Below are 17,829 nucleotides of genomic sequence, written 5' to 3' on the forward strand. Positions count from 1 at the left end.
ACATGTGTTCCTTGATAAGGTCGTTTTCAGCCAGCTGAAAAGATTTGCAGTATATAAACATAACTTAATTTGTATGAGAAGGTTATAATAAGTTATATTTTGAAACAATATAAACGTAGCGGAAGTGAACATGAAATAACAGCTACCGTGACATTCTATGAAGTAGAATAGACAGCTAGTGTTGTATTCGGCACATATTTGGCCATACTCTAGAGATCAATTGTGAAACTAACCAACTCTAGAGATCAATCGGGAAACAAACCAACTGAAAGTCATTTGTGAATCCTAAATCCCGATCTCGAAAGAGATACTTTAAAAAGACTCTGTTAAACGAAATTGAAGTAAACGACAAAGGCAAATAAATGTATCTCGATAGGCTGGTTACTTTAAACAGATTTTTAGTTCCCTTGTGAACTTCTTCAGACGTGACTACAGTTAAGTAAAAATTGAAAACAAGTTAAATAAACTTGCAATAATAATTAATCTTTTTCTATTTTAACAACTATTTTAGACACCTTCAAATGCACTCCTTTTTTTGTGATAAGGCTCCTTTTGGTCTTGTTAAGTGATGTTAATAATTTGCTTGAAAAAAGGCAAATTAAAATGTATAATTCTTAATAATGTTTCAAAATTCAAGTTTCGTGTATTTTAAAAATTTTCCTTCACCTGTCAGGCAAACCGTCCAATTCAACCACAGTGCAGGACAATTACCAAACAGGTGATTATACAACAGGTAAATATACTATAGTATTTATTAGCTGCATACCTCTATTCAATTCTGACCAAAGTTCACGTAATCAGACTAACATGTTAGATAGGTGACTTTCATAAGGAACATTACCCAATTCGACGATGCAAAGAGTGTGTATAGTTCTCAATGTATACCTTTTTTACAAAGAATGACACAAACGCCATATCATTATTAATTTGGAATCAAACTCTCTAAATAAAATACGGTTGTTCATGCAATTTGCGTTAACTTAAAGTTTAATTACAATTCTCAGATTTCTTTGGACATAATACTGTCCTCGATTAGAGGGAATAAAATAAAAGTTTGTTTAAGGTATTGATGAGGAAGTTGGTGTATAAATCGTCAATTTATGCCGCAAACGCTTCTCCATCTTTCCTTAAATACACAACAACTACAGCTATAGAGGGCGACATGTCCATCTTATATGGTTATGATGAACTGCACATGTCAAGCCACTTGTCAAGATCCAGAAGGACGATATGGTTTCTGTAGCAACTTCACAAATGGTGCACAATGTATTTGCCCAGATGGTTTGTTTTATACGGTTATAACGACTGCGTACCCCCACAGGGTTGCAGATGTAACTATGACTACCAGAAATTCGTAGTACCAGTGAGTACGGTATATCTTTTTACAAAGAAATGTACAAGGCTGGTTTTTTAAATAACCACCATAGTTTCCCCGTATAATACATTCCTGAGCATTTTATTTAAACATACCATTGTGTGTTAACGACGTTACATCGACACACTTGCAATCAAATCTCGAAATCCCTCAACCCTAAAATAAAAATCGTATAAGAATTTAATGCGCGTGGTGACTGCTATACATACGGTATGTACCTACATGTTGGCTTACATTGCACTGACCAATCAGCTTTGCTTTCTCTAGTTACTGGATGGTTCGTTATAAATTATAAACAATTGGGTAAGGATATATACTACAAAGCTCTCGTAAGCAAGTTTTCCCTAGCCAGGGGCATCTCTATGGCAGGGGAAACAACTCCTCAAACATTATTTTCCGACGGTCGTCATCTTATTAGGGCAGTCAGAGGAGTCTCGTTTTTTTTATTTTTCGGGGGGGGGGGGACTGCAACATTTCAGATAAATTATTTTCTGTCATGCCAAATGCGACGTTAGTCGGGATTAAATTGGGGTTGGTCAGGATAATCATCACATATTTCGGGGAAAAACTCCTAAACTTGTGTAAAAACTTCTATAATCTCTTATAGTACCAACCAAAAGCATATAGTCAATGGTGTTATAAATGAAGTCTTTCTACACACTGAGCTCTACGTAATTATGAGGGATATATGGCATAACTTAATGCACGGTATACGGTATAACTTAATGCACGAACATGAAACAGTTGTGAGATGTTATGATGGGTATGGGAGAAGTTTGACCGGTGGTGTGGAAAGGCCACCGCATCTTCCAATGCCGAGTGGAAAATCATTGTTCGTAAAACATAGGTGCTTTCATGGCCCTCTCACTGGCTGCGTTGACGGGCCCTGAATGGAGATTACAACTCATCTGACCAAACTGGAGAATGCGTTTTTGATAAAGCAAACAATGAACACTTCTGTGACATTAAGAAAACAGAAATGAGCTTAAAACCATTGATTTCCTTAACCTATGTGAACATTAAAAGAATATCATGTTTGTGATACTCTGATATTCAGCATAACTAGATATAAAGAAAACTATGTGGTAACATGAGAACAAAGGAGAAACGCCTTGTCATATATGTTGTGATGTGAACATCATGTAGCAGTAATAGATAAGATTAAATTTGTTTAAGCGTGTATATAGAAATATTGTTAGATGATGTGTGTGTGTCCTTTGTGAATTAGACGTTGAGACGTAACGACGATCGGAGTGAGGGAGGATATATGAGAGAAGGGCTGGATGCCAAATTTAAAATACCAGCTTTGTCGATGTATAGGCCTATATGACTTCATCTCACGGATGACACTCATTCCGTTTACGCGATACAAGGTAATGACTTTAAGAATCCATGTTACGTTGCATTGTATTGGTATTTTTTGAGGCTCTCGCAATTGCAACATTTTTATGTAGCAATGGAAGAAATTGCCATCTACATATATTACAATAAAAGTACTGATTTTGGTAATGTTTTGTTCAGCTGTAATATTACTTTCATCAATCAGCAGGGAAAGCCAGTAAACGAACTTTGGAATATCCATAGCAGATGTTCATTCATGTTTTACATACTTTAACAACTATCAAAACTATTTTTATCTTTGATAACGCAGTTTGACTTAATTGATAATGCCCTAACCACCCTTATCGCTTTGGTGTAAAGGTACTTGTTACCAAATCTCTATGTTTCAACTTTCTAGTCTGTTGCAAGCAATGCATAATATATATATTTCTCAGACGAGCGTAGCGGCTACGATCAAATCACAATAATAGTACAGTTATCGTTCGAATGAGAGCCCATGATGCTGAAGAGTATTGACAAAAGTTAAAATATATGAAATAATTTAGAAGCTAAATTACTCATTCATTAACGAGACAAGGTAACATGCACATTCGTATCTTCAGGGTAACTAAAGATGGGAATTCGTAATAGTAGCAAAGCCTTTCAATAGTAAATTTAATATATTGACACATTAAAATGTTTCCGCCTCTTATCAACAAAACAGCCGATTAACACAGAGATTAGAGTAACTACTGTTACATTTTAAAGTATTTTTCCGCAGTTAAAACTGGATCATGCTGATAAATCTGATTATTTGGTAGCATGTGCTAAGAACTGAGGATATGTGTAATCCCAACAAATACATCAAACTGGATTTGTTGCGATCACACATATCCTTAGTTCTTACTGTAATCCTTATTGCACACGCTACTGGTTTATAGCACGATCCAGCTTTTATTTTGGTACAAATATTTAATATTAATAATAGTTACTGTGTTCTCTGTATGTATCGGGTTAAAACAATCATCGTCGCGTCGTTATACTTGTATTTACCAGAGCATTGATCCTCTTTTTGACGAGGCTTCACACACAAAAAAAGAACAAAATGCTTACATCGATAATTAATGTAACAATTGACTGTTTGGCTGCATGTGCCGTCGAAACACTTTAATTTACAAATCCTCCACCTGATTAATTGAAAACAAAACCCATTATTACAAAATGTATAGAACTAAGTATGATGTATTAGTGTCAACACATTGAATACATCTAGATCCTCTATACATTTTATAGTACAAATTAGCACTTTCATGGCAAGTTTTATAATACAAATTAGCACTTTCATTGCATATTTATAGTACAAATTAGCACTTTCATGGCATATTTTATAGTACAAAATTAGCACTTTCATGGCAAGTTTAATAGTACAAATTAGCAATTTTAAGGCAATTTTAATTTCATCTGTCTTACATTTAAGTATAGTATACAGCCATAGTTGTTTTCACTTTGGTTAATGGCAGCTTGTTAGCTATGATTGCACTTTCATAGAGGATGAGTTATAAATTGAAACCAATTGTGTATTTACTGCATGGTGCCCTTTAAATGACACTCATATTAATTTAGTAAGGGATTAAAAGAATGGACGTGAAATTGACCAGTAAGCTTGCCTCAGAAGTCAACAAACACAAGTTAATATTTAACCAACCATGAATTGAATAGCGGAATATTTGATTATGTAGATCAAACTTAAAATAATCTTTAAAACTTGCCCTGGATATCTGATTGTTAATTAAGAATTAGTGCAGGTTTTTTTTTATCTTCTTGTTATATCGCGTTTTAAGCTACCTGATGATGTATGTGGTGTAAGCCTTGTTCGCCGCAAACTCATTAAATCTTGTTTTCGTAACACAATTTCTTCATTAAACCAGATCACATTCGATCAATGTTCATGAATAAAAAACAAGAAACTAATGTTGAAGTACATATGGGCCCAAACTGACATATAACAGAATTTGATTACTAGTGTTCTAGTTTTATAGACGTACGGATAAACTTTGCAGCAGTGCACTAGATTATTTACTGCCATAATGAAAATTCAAACACGCAAACCTCTTTCTGTATTACTTATAGCACAGCGACTTTCCTTCTATAACAAAGCATTGCCAGAAATTCACGGACATGGCAAACTTTGCCAATCGGAATCTTGCAATAACTGCTGTCTTACTTTATGCTAATATCGTCCACATTTCGCTTGCTATGGGTAAGGTTTGATTATTTTAATTTTGTTTTATACATTTGGTTTATAATGTAAAAGGCGTATCAACTAAGATCTTCCATTAACTTAAAGCTAACTTGTCTGCTTATATAACTTGTATTAATGTACCATGATTTTAAAGTTTATCTTTCTCAAACAACTTTCTTATGAAAGTTGTAACACATAGGTACACTTGCAGAAAAATACACTCTCTTGAATATTGCGTTGCTTGTTATCTGGAATTACATCTCGCCCAATATGTTGCTGCCAGCGAGCACGGGCTTCTGGTCTAACCACAGTGATGATAACAGCTAATATATCTGATATAAAATTATTCTAGACCAACCTTATGATGTACTGTTGTGATTGAAATGTAACGAGCTTCCCTGACAACCGATTCACATAGAGATTACAGTAATTACTGTAAATGTTTAAGTTTTTTACCACAGTAAAAATTAGGTCGTGCTGATAAATCGGTAGCATGTGCTATTAGGATTACAGTAAGAACTGAGGATACATGTAATCCACAAAACTGCATTAACTGGATTTGTTGGGATTAAACATATCCTTAGATCCCACTGTGATCCTAATAGCACATGCTACCGATTTATAGCACGATCCGGTGTTTACTGTGGTACAAAATTTGAAGATTTATAGTAGATACTGTGTTCTCTGTGTGTATGGGTGTCTCTGAGGTATAAGGCAGTTTTGGTGATGAGAGGTGATGAAGATTAGTGTATAGAAAGTCTTGGTTTTCATTTTTTTCATTCTCTTATTACGTGCCTTTGTTCTTTAAAACAAACAGGCATATGCGAGTTCGAGAATTACATGAAAGGTCTCTCCCATCGGAATCCTCAATTAAGTGGTAACTTTATTTATTTTTACACATTCTTAGCTGCTATTTATTCAAATTGGTTTAGCTGGGTTTTTGGTATGAGACTTATCTGTTATCCGTTCTTTTTCTTGATAAATACGTTATGAAGCAAAAACAACACAATTGTCAAATGTAACTTGTGAATAAGAAATCATTGTGATAGACAACTCAGACAACAATCTAACGAAAATCCTCTTCCGTGTGAGAGATGCTGTTGTTCAAAAGTTACAATAGGGCATTGTCATTTTGTCATTTGTGATGTCATTGCTCTTCTATGTTTCCTTTTTTTCAAAGTTTCAATGTAAAGTGTGACATCACATCTTGACAATGAAACCAATAACCTCGTGAACTCTTATTAATAACTTCAATGTTTTAAATTCCTATTTTTTTTCATAACCTGTCCATATTACATGGATAAAAATGTTAATAAACTACAAGTAAATAAAGGATATAGTTTGACAGTTCAAACCGTAGTTAGATGATACATATCTATAGGCTTGTTCCAGTCGTGTTTGTACTCTTAATCTCTTAATCTTCTCCGTAACGTCTGTTACATATGGTCAAGATGCTCTCTTTCCACCCCTGTCAATCTTCTGCAGCTCTTCTCACATCGGACCAGCTTCTCCAGCCATTCTTGTCTCTCTCTTTAGTTGCTGTCCTTCTCCAAGTCGTCTTGGGTCTGCCAACCTTCCTCCTTCCTTCTGGTGCCCATTCCATTGCTACTCTTGCATGATTTCCTGTCTCCTTCCTCATAATATGACCAATCCAATTCCATCTGCGTCTCCGTATCTCTACACTTATTCTATTTATGCCTGTTTGCTGCATAATTCTGTCATTGCTAACTAGTTCGGTCCATGGTATCTTCAGTATTCTCCGTATGCACTTGAACTGAAAAGCATCCAACTTTTGCTCCTCTGTCTTTGTCACTTTCCATGCTTCACTTCCATATAACAGCACTGATCTTACAAGCGTTTTGAATAGTGTTAGTTTTGTCTTTCTGCCTATTGCATCATTTGTCAATATTCTTCTTAGGTTTCTAAATGCACCACGTTTTTTTTTAACTCTTCAGTTTGAGCATTGTTTAGAATTTTACAGCAATCTTAGTAATACATTGATCCAAGCTATTTACAGTAGGATACAGCCGGTAATTTATTTAGCGTAAATAAATTAGCATTCACTGTTGCAAAGCATATATTTGTGTTAATTTTGTACTATGCTGATAGTACTTGATAGTGCATCCGTTAGAAATGTTATATTTATCCGCTACACTGGTAGAGTTTGCTTTCAAAGAATGAAAGGAAGAAGTTCAAATTCATTCTGGAAATATCCAATTTAATGTAAACATGTAGCTAGACGACAGACAATAAATTTAAAATCAGTCTTTATTCACGAGTTACTGGTTATATTAAGTTTTTTCCTTTTTGTTCAACTATTCGAAGACCATTTTCTTAGTACTATGATTGTTGTTAGATTCAATTATGTATTTGTATATAGGCCTTAAGCTTTGGTATCATGTTTCTGGAAAAAGATCATTTAATATACCAAACTGTTTTAGTAGTTTTATAATATAGGCATTGTCTCCTCTCGCTCATTATATTAAACTGTTATTTTACCAAACTCTTGTAATATATAATTTCTTTAACCGACTGTGGAAAATTCTAGTCAGAGGGGTTTAATCGGAAGGAATGTTTACGTCCGTTTCCGCATCAGGACTCTCAAGTTACATCCTAACAATAAAAAATCATACATTACCATTTACTCTTAAAGCCTTTTAATATTTTCTTGGTAAATAAAATCACCGTGTATTTTAACATGATGCTCTTTTTATATTCTTGACTGTTCGGACGAATGTCGACAGCCAATTTTCTGCAATCCACGAGTTCACCAGTAACCACAGCAATAACGACAAAAGGTATGGCCAAAGCTGCACACATCTTACATTTCCAACATGGATAAAAATTAATCGACATACAAATTTATTTGATTTAGACTATAGTATATTTCTGTATTCATTGTTCTGCTTCGTTCCCCTCAGTTATGTATAACTCAAGTTAAGCAACTTTGCATAACATAAGTTTACAGAGCTATAAAAAAAATCTTGTAAACTATAGCACATACAAAAGAAAAGTAAGTTTAATTGATAAGCATATATGGACTGAATTTTAGTGAATATTTCCTTAAATTCAGAACTGCAGAACTTAACTCTATTGTCGTAAGACTAAGTATATGGTACCATTTTTCTCGAGTTGAGTATGATGTGCGGTTGACGGAAGGGCCAGGTTCTGTGTTTTACTTTAAGCACATTTCTTATCCTCCTGTATAAACTCAGTAGGTGAGGCTTAAATCCATTTTCACTGTTACTACTAGTATACGTGTACAACATCGCACTACCACAATATATGAATGATCGATGATCTTCTTCAGTATTCTTCGTATACACTTGAACTGAAAAGCATCCAACTTTTGCTCCCCTCTCTTTGTCACTTTCCATGCTTCACTTCCATATAACAGCACTGATCTTACAAGCGTTTTGAATAGTGTTAGTTTTGTCTTTCTGCCTATTCCAACATTTGTCCATATTCTTCTTAGGTTTCTAAATTCACCACGTGCCTTTCCTAATGTGTTTTTGATGTCTTCTGTACCTCCTCCATCTTTACTGACTTTGGCCACCAGATATACGAACTCTTCTACGTCTTCCACTTCTATGTAGTTGATTTTCAGTGGCGCATCTACCCTGTTATTCATTCTCATGTGCTTACAGTTCTTCACATTCATATTCAAACCGATTCTTCCTGCCATCTCTTCTACTTTCTCTGTCTTTTTCTGGATGTGGTCTTGCTTTGCCGTGTTTGTACAAGTAACATTTAAACTCTGATAGCTCCCAAGCGAGATGCGAGCTAGTTGGAAAAGCTGTTTCTCATTAATATTTCTGTCAGTATAAATGATGATTGTTGTAGTTTTTTCCCTTTGTGTTATGAAAAATATGTAAACAAGAATAAAACAATTATATAAATGTTTTGGTCTAAGTGATAACACAAACTCTTAACTGTTTGAATAATAACAGCGGCTATCTGTACCTGTTCCACATCAGAGAGCCCGTTTTCCCAAAAAAAATATATGTCAACTTGACTGTTCACTTCTCTTCAAAGTGATGTATTTCTAAGTCCTTGTTAATATATTTCAGGAATTTGTATACATGTTTTGTATACTAAATGAAAACGGAAGTCCTTGCAATTCTATTTGAGTAATTTGTATATAAGTATTTGATGTAATGTGAATGAAAGTGGAAGTCTTTGTTTATCTTCTATCACTATTTCGTGTATAAACGCAATTGCATAATACAACATGTATTACGAAGACGATTCTTGAGTCGAGTTTCTATAACTCGTACCTTACATAAATGGTTATATATGTTTTTGTTTGAAAATTAACATTATAGTTTATTCTTCAATCAAATATGTTTGTTTTTAGAAGAAAGTGGAAACAATGGTATGTTTGATGAGACTTCTCCAGAGGTTTATCCTATGATGTCAAACACAGGTAGGTTCCTCTTAAATTAAATTAAGTAAGAATTTTGTAAACTCAACTAAAGTCTATTATAAAGAGTTGTACGTTTATACTTTACAATAGGAAAGTTTGTAATATCTTTTTGTGTGAGTAAAAACTTAAGTATTTATATCTTCCGAATGTTCTGGACAGGTATCTGCCACGTAACGAAAAAAATAAATCAACTATCTGCTAAATTTATTGTCCTTCTAATATATTGTACTGGAATTTGCAGGTATAGTAATTTCTATTATAAAATGATGTTAAGCTATAATTAATCATAGAGAAATGATGGATAAAATCAATTCAGTCACATATTAATCACATAAAGAAAAAAAAAATGTTTAAATTGATAGTATCATCTGACGCTTTGGTCACTTACATTGGAACATTGACGTAATTTATTTACAGATGTTAGTTGTGATAAACGTGAAAGGCAGTTGCAGTAATGCTGAGACAGTTTCTCAGTATATTATAACTCGCTCATTCTTCTTTCAACAAAAGGAAATTTGTAGTTTCATCATAGAGCAATAACAATAACATTTTGATTGATTTCGACAATGTTAATGATGACCGTGTTTAAACTTTTCTACATCATACAAGTATTGATTGATTTGATTATTGCAGGAGTGTAGGAAATGCAATAGATTTGGCTACATTTACGTGTCAGCGTTTCACGGCGGTGCTGACAGTGACAAGTCAGTTATGAAACGTTTATAACACTATGCATTATTCTTAACGTCGATCAGAATACTATTATTCTGAATTTAAAACAAGATGGCAGAAGCCAAATATTGACATTTTCTTAGTTCACAACATATTGGCAATGCGGTAATGGAATGCGATGTAAAGCAGAAAACTCTCATTTAAATACATAACAAAACAAAATCAAACATTTAATTTAATATGAACATAAAGTCAAACATATAATCTGACCGATTTGTAACATGTATTTGACAAACCGAAATGCCGCTGTGCAAACAAAATATTCGAGTATTTGTAGTCTACAAAAGATAATACAACGTGTCAATAGTGTGCAGAGAGACACCTTCAATGCGTAGTTCCGTTTGGGTATCCGTATATTAGTCACTCTAATTTAATGGATTTTTTTAGCAAAATCACTTAGTTCAGATACAACAATTTTTTAGTAGTATTTTGGTTAGCTTAATAGAAGAATCTAAACGAATGTATACAATTTTGGACACCTAGATTTAGTCCTACAACATTTATGGACAAATATAAGCTAGCCAAGCCCATACGAATGGACCTATATTTGAAGTCGGATATAATAATAAAAGTTACTCACTATTGTTGCGGGACTCATGCACTCATGCACTCATTGTTGCGGGACGAGCTATTCTACATAATGTAAATATAAGAAATCGTGGTAGATCGAGGTCGGAGTAAATAAACTTTTTCTTTCGTTACTGAAAATAACTATAGATAATTTTACACTCGATTACAGATTCGACATCACCCAAGTCGACTTTACAGTCCTCAACGAAATCAATAACCACAACAGGTTGGTATTATAATATAATGCGCTGTGCAAATCACATATATCAAAAGCTGTGCTGTGTTATCAGAGCTATGTATTTAGGCGATTTTTTTTTTGGTTCTGTTCCTGCCTATCGTTGCAGAATAGTTTTTTTTTACTTTTCAGTTGAAGCATTGTTTGGTATTTTACAGCAATCTTAGTAATACATTGATCCAAGCTATTCACAGTAGTAGAGTTTTCATTCAAAGAATGAAAGGAAAAAGTTCAAATTCATTCTGAAAATATCCAATTTAATGTAAACATGTAGCTAGACGACAGACAATAAATTTAGAATCAGCCTTTTAATATTTTCATGGTAAATAAAATCACCGTGTATTTTAACGTGATGCTCTTTTTATATTCTTGACTGTTAGGGCGAATGCCGACAGCCAATTTTCTGCAATCCACGAGTTTACCAGGAACCACAGCAATAACTACAGAAGGTATTGCCAAAGCTACACACATCTTACATTTCCTACATGGATAAAAAATATTCGACATACAAATTTATTTGATTTCAGACTATTGTCTATTTCTGTATTCATTGTTCTGCTTCGTTCCCCTCAGTTATGTATAACTCAAATTAAGCAATTATGCATAACATAAGTTTACAGAGCTATACAAAAAAAAAATGTCTTGTAAAATATAGCACATACAAAAGTAAGGTAAACATGTAGCTAGACGTCATACAATTAATTTAGAATCAGTCTTTATTCACGAGTTACTGGTTATATTAAGTTTTTTCCTTTTTGTTCAACTATTCGAAGACCATTTTCTTAGTACTATGATTGTTGTTAGATTCAATTATGTATTTGTATATAGGCCTTTAGCTTTGGTATCATGTTTCTGAAAAAAAAGATCATTTAATATACCAAACTGTTTTAGTAGTTTTATAATATAGGCATTGTCTCTTCTCGTTCATTGTATTTGACTGTTATTTTACCAAACTCTTGTAATATATAATTTCTTTAACCGACTGTGGAAATTCTAGTCAGAGGGGTTTAATCGGAAGAAATATATACGTCCGTTTCCGCATCAGGACTCTCAAGTTACATCCTAACAGTAAAAACTCATACATTACCATTTACTCTTAAAGCCTTTTAATATTTTCATGGTAAATAAAATCACCGTGTATTTTAACATGATGCTCTTTTTATATTCTTGACTGTTAGGACGAATTTCGACAGCCAATTTTCTGCAATCCCCGAGTTCACCGGTAACCACAGCAATAACTACAGAAGGTACGGCCACAGCTGCACACATCTTACATATCCAACATGGATAAAAATTAATCGACATACAAATTTATTTGATTTCAGACTATTGTCTATTTCTGTATTCATTGTTCTGCTTCGTTCCCCTCAGTTATGTATAACTCAAGTTAAGCAACTTTGCATAACATAAGTTTACAGAGCTATAAAAAAAATGTCTTGTAAAATATAGCACATACAAAAGAAAAGTAAGTTTAATTGATAGGCATAAATGGACTGAATTTTAGTGAAAATTTCCTTAAATTCAGAACTGCAGAACTTAACTCTATTGTCGTTAGACTAAGTATATGGTACCATTTTTCTCGAGTTGGGTATGATGTGCGGTTGACGGGAGGGCCAGGTTCTGTGTTTTATTTTAAGCACATTTCTTATCCTCCTGTATAAACTCAGTAGGTGAGGCTTAAATCCATTTTTCACTGTTACTACTAGTATACGTGTACAACATCGCACTACCACAATATGTGAATGATCTAAGCAGCTGACACCGAAGGGAAACTTGCCTTAAAAAAACCCTGATGAAATATGACATATTCCATATTCCATTTTCAGGTGCGACCACTACGCCACAATGTCCTTTGAATCAAGTCTTTGCTGACTGTGTATGCCAGGGTACATGTGAAGACCCTAATGGGTGGTTTGGCTGCCATATAAACTGTACTGGAGGAAGAACATGCGTTTGTCCAGCCGGCTTTCTATTACTCGGACAGAATTGCATACCGGAGAGTGCTTGTGGGTGTTATCACGAAACGGGAGGAGTCATACCGGTATTCTTAAACTGTTATTAGTATATTCATCATGTGCGTTCCTTTACAATCTTATCCACCAAAACAGTCGTCTTTGTCCCAACAAAGTAGCAGTAGTAGGGTTTTACAAAACACAGATAAAAAGTAAGTTGCTCTACTTGCCAATGTCACATATTTGAATTTCATTGACGGAGACAGTGGACATAGTAGGTGATATTAGACAAATGATGTCACCTTTGCTATTTATTTGCAATTGTCATGCTACTAGTAGCTTTTACTGTTCTGGTAAATATACTGAACAGATTTGAGATTCGATAGTGATCAACCTACGAATCTTATTAATTCACGAAGTAATTAATCTACAATGGACGACACAAAATACCTGTTGATCTTATGATAATTCATTCTCTCCTTCTGTTCTTAAATCATGAAGTTAAATTATAAACATAAAAAGTAGGATTAATCAAGCGATATATTAATGGCTGTTCATGTTTAATAAAAAAAAATCATAGTGAGACCCGTCTTATTCAATAATCAATCCAAATTTGTCGAAAGTGTGTGCGAGGGAGACTATGCGATGTTGGGATCATATTTGCTAACTATTTTGTGGAACACACCTCCAAAAAAGAACTATAAACAAGCATATTGCTCCCCAGAGCCAATCAGAAGTGAAGCCAAGAACTTTCCAAGTAATACTCCGTCCACGCCCGGCCTGACTTAATCGAACACCTGTGCCCTCAAATATATCTGGACGGACTAAATAAAGCTCATATGAAAAACAGTTCCTTAAAGTTGTAATGTTTTACCTTGAGAACACACTAGAACACTATTCCAGAGATGTAACCTACGTAATATCATCAAAGTGGCATCACTATATTCATATTTATTCACTTTTCTCTGTATTAAGAATGGCGGATCGCGGATCGTGACCATGGACTGCACGGAAACATGCTCATGTGAGAATAACGTTCTTGTATGCATAAACTATACATGCAGTGAACATGCGATGTGCCAAAACCATAATGGCAACATATCGTGCGATTGCAACGTGAACTATATGGGAAATGGGACAGTATGTCAACGTGTACAGGACTGCCAAGATCTTTACGACAATGGCGTAATCAGTGAAGGTTTTCACTTGATATACCCGCTTACATGGCCAGGGGAACCTTTCGAAGCTTATTGCAAAGACGGATGGACTGTAAGAAGACTTTCTTTTGAGTTTATGTCCATGATAGCTGTCGTTTTAAACAAGAGAAATAACATGTACCATACTACACATTGTACTCTATACCCCGCCCTGAAATGTATTACGTGTGACTACGTTACCTACGTACTTCAACGTTAAAGAACAGATTGTTGAAGAAGTATTATTTTGTGCTTTTGTGGTAAACATGATGTAAACGAAGTGAAACTATATATTTCCAAGGAGCAGAAAAAACTTTGATAATATGGCTGGGCTGCAAATATCCACTTAGAAATGTGAGGGGAGATATATAGATCATTCATATATTCCATACAAACATCACAGAAGTACTTTTCTTGATTAATCTGGCTTCAAGTGGACCGTGAATACTTCCTTAATGAGCCTCAACTAACAAGCAAACTGATATCAACCTATTTTTTGGCTGTTGTTGTTTAGTTTTTTCAGCTCCGCGTCAGTCACCACGGTCCTTTTTATGGCTGGGATTTATACAGAAATGGCATCCGTAGAAGCGATTCTAATTCACATTGGCTAGGAAACGAAAAATTAGCCAACATAACTGCCCAACGGGACTACACCATGAGAATGGAATTTAGGAACAGCAGTAGTAACATTACCCACTATCTTCAGTATGATCTCTTTCGAATTGGTTCAGAAGTCAACAACTATGCACTAGAAGAGCTCGGCAGTTATACAGGCAGCTTGGGTGAGTAAAACATTTTTATCGTAGCCTATAATGCAATGCACGACATATGCCATGAACGAAATTTGTAAACCTTCATGATAGAGTGTGGAACCTGGTTTGTTGTGATCAACGATCGACTGGCACTTTCGATATTTAAGGAGCATTAGCATCGTATAAGAAAAAAACGTCAATTTTATCAAAATTTCTAAACATCGTCATCATTGTCGCCATCGTTATCTTCGTCATCTTTGTTTTCGTCTTCGTCTTCAATTGTCATTTTCATCGTCATTGTCATCCCCATCGTCACAATAGACGATGATGAGAGTTCTTTTAGTTTCGATTTTTCTTGGGAAAAAGAAATAAATTTACAAGAAATATGTATGTTTTTTTTTTTGCTGGTTACCTTTTCCTTCTCATTGTACACAGAATATGACTACATGAGATATCATCATGGTGTTGGTTTTTCAACATATGACAGTGACAATGATAACAGTACATCACGAAAATGCACCCAACCACATCTTGCTGGCTGGTGGTACAATGGGTATGATAATTTTACATGTACTACAGCGAATTTCAATGGAAGGTACGGCGAACCGTGGAAAGCTGGACTGTGCATTTACGACAGGGAACGAATGATTGCTGACTGCGATATTGCTGCAACTGAAATGAAAATCAAACCTCTCTGAAGAATACGTCCATCAATACGTGTGATTTGTTGATTTAGGCAATTTTTCGTTGCAAAAGGTGACAAATAGGTAACGAAACATTAAATCCAACCAGCATTAAAAGTTCCTGCCCGAATCTATGGTTCAGTTATTAAGCAAAATACTTTTTCAGGATTTTGCAAGTCAAATTAAATGTAATAATAAATGTGACAAAAACATGATATTATATATCTGCTCTCAACAATACACATCGTGCTTAATACTTCTGTATTATTATAATCATCGTCTAGGTCTTCATGTCTGTATAAGTTATCTTTGACACTAAATATCCATTATGTATACACTACTCAACGTCGAGTCATTTAGTCTATGGGCAAGAATAAAAACGAACGGAACAGTTTAACCAGAGGGATTTACTAAGGATGTCATACATGTTATTAATATCACCTAACGATTTATGCAGTGTAATGGATATAAGAGTACATGCTGAGCGTGAATATAGAACTACGCCATACGTCATCAATAAATAATAAAGTTCTTCAGTATGGTATAGTGTAGTATCAACATGCCCGAGATTTATTCCAACTTACTGTCACCTTCAAGTGCTCTCTATTCTCTGTTCAAACTGGTATAATGGCTCATCTTTGTTGCTTACAATGTCAACTGATTGGTTGGTTAACACATTAGTAATAATAAAATTCATAATTAACCGTTTAGAATGGTCACTTAGTCAATGAATGACTAAATCATGAACACACAATTGCAATATCCATTTCAAGTTTGGTGTTGTAGAAAGAAGAGAAGCCAGGGATATAGTTTTCTAAAAACGCATCGTTTCTACACAATTTAGTGTAGACTAAAAGCTAAGCCAATTCAGGAACGATGACATCACGGATAATATTCCCCATCTCAATTTGTCCATACAATATCACGTAGATGATTAATAACACAACCTTGCCTTTACACCGTATCAAAGGGCTAGTCTTTAGTCTATAGAAATGGCTCAAAATGTGTCTTACTTACTTCTGAAAACTTCTAAACATTTCTTTTGACGAAGTTACCTGACCCCTTACACGGAAGTCGGCTTCAACGACCTTATAGCGCGCAATACCCACTTTTTTTTTATAATATCATTGAATTTCCTCTTGATATATATACATTTATTGTATAGCATTTGATATCATGTATATTATTACTTAAGACAACGTAGTGGTCTTCAATTGTTTTATTGGTTAAAGGTAAATGGCGAAAACATGGTGAATATCTGTAATTAGAGAGTGTTGGAACTTGTTTGGAACATGTTTCAAAGATTTATATAGATTATATAAAACTGGTCAAGGTATGGTATAATTATTAGTGACGGTTTTCATACGATGGTACCGCTATCTTTTGTTTTGTAATTGTAGCCTAGTAATAATGTAGCCTTCGGAATAAAACAAAAAATCAAACACAATAGGACTTGAATATGCCAGTTTTACATATTCACTTATTTCAAAGAAAATTAAAGCTTTCGGTTAAGCCTACATTGTGTATTTAACGAGAGTGTGAGAGAGAAACTTGTTTTGGAACAACTTTGGCTTCACTTCTCCACGGTAAGTTGAAGGTACGTTAAGAGTGAAGTAGTTTATATGTTAAGCAAATAAAACACATATAAAAATATGTTATTGGAATTTCTAAAAGAACTTTATTCTCTGAATGTATGAACACTACGATTACACATTTAAATTGAACATTTGAGGTGATTTTGATATTGTAAATATTAACCTCTTTTCTCATATTTGTAACGATCGTAACCATTCCGTGGTGTTGTGGTTCCTTGGTATTGAATATTTACAAAACTGTTTCACGTAAAATGTAACTGCGGAAATGAATATTGACTCTCGAATTGATGCGTCTGTGCGATATAATAAATATATTGAAGACTCTTGCAAACTTTCCCTATTGTTTGGATATTCTTTTTGTACAATTTGGTCACTTTAAGTCTTTCGTCTAAGCAACTACCTGTGTGAAACATTGTCAAAATGTTTATATTACAAAAGCGGTAAAACTATTACTGAAACACTTACTTTTATTTCAGCAAGGTGAAATCATTACCGGTGTCTAAAAATAGAAGTGAACAATCAGCACTTCGAACAACAAATTTAACAAAATATATCACTTACATGTAGAGTTTTTAAAAAAAAGTTTTGCAACTATACATGGAAACTTAACGGCAAATTTCCTGATGAAATCTGTTTTCCAAAGATAAAATACTTTTCAGTCAAATCGACAAGATTCACGTTTTATTTAGTCAGTACTGATGACATATATAGATGTGTCTTTATATACCTGCCAATGACACAGGTGACTGTT

General features: G+C 34.3%; 1 protein-coding gene across 2 annotated transcripts; it reads left to right on the forward strand.

Moving 5' to 3' along the window:
- The first annotated feature begins 4,479 nt into the window (after positions 1–4,479).
- LOC139974138 (uncharacterized) lies at positions 4,480–16,840 on the forward strand. Of its 2 annotated transcripts, XM_071981075.1 has the most exons (10): positions 4,480–4,955; positions 5,755–5,814; positions 7,682–7,735; positions 9,295–9,363; positions 10,835–10,891; positions 11,281–11,349; positions 12,727–12,941; positions 13,828–14,121; positions 14,563–14,830; positions 15,236–16,840. In XM_071981075.1, exons 1-10 carry the CDS (start codon positions 4,874–4,876, stop codon positions 15,496–15,498), a joined length of 1,431 nt encoding a protein of 476 aa, XP_071837176.1. In that variant the 5' UTR covers positions 4,480–4,873; the 3' UTR covers positions 15,499–16,840. The 2 variants fall into 2 exon arrangements, with proteins under 2 accessions (XP_071837176.1, XP_071837177.1); XM_071981076.1 differs by lacking the exon at positions 7,682–7,735.
- Positions 16,841–17,829: the final 989 nt, after the last annotated feature.

Source organism: Apostichopus japonicus, chromosome 9, assembly GCF_037975245.1.
Source record: "Apostichopus japonicus isolate 1M-3 chromosome 9, ASM3797524v1, whole genome shotgun sequence".
Taxonomy (NCBI): Eukaryota; Metazoa; Echinodermata; class Holothuroidea; order Aspidochirotida; family Stichopodidae; genus Apostichopus; species Apostichopus japonicus.

Bases quoted from the DNA above. Each gene is read 5' to 3' on its own strand.
- LOC139974138 (XM_071981075.1), top strand. From the start codon at position 4,874: ATGGCAAACTTTGCCAATCGGAATCTTGCAATAACTGCTGTCTTACTT. The intron at 9,364-10,834 runs GTAGGTTCCTCT...ACTCGATTACAG, and splicing joins TCCTATGATGTCAAACACAG to ATTCGACATCACCCAAGTCG. The intron at 10,892-11,280 runs GTTGGTATTATA...CTTGACTGTTAG, and splicing joins GAAATCAATAACCACAACAG to GGCGAATGCCGACAGCCAAT.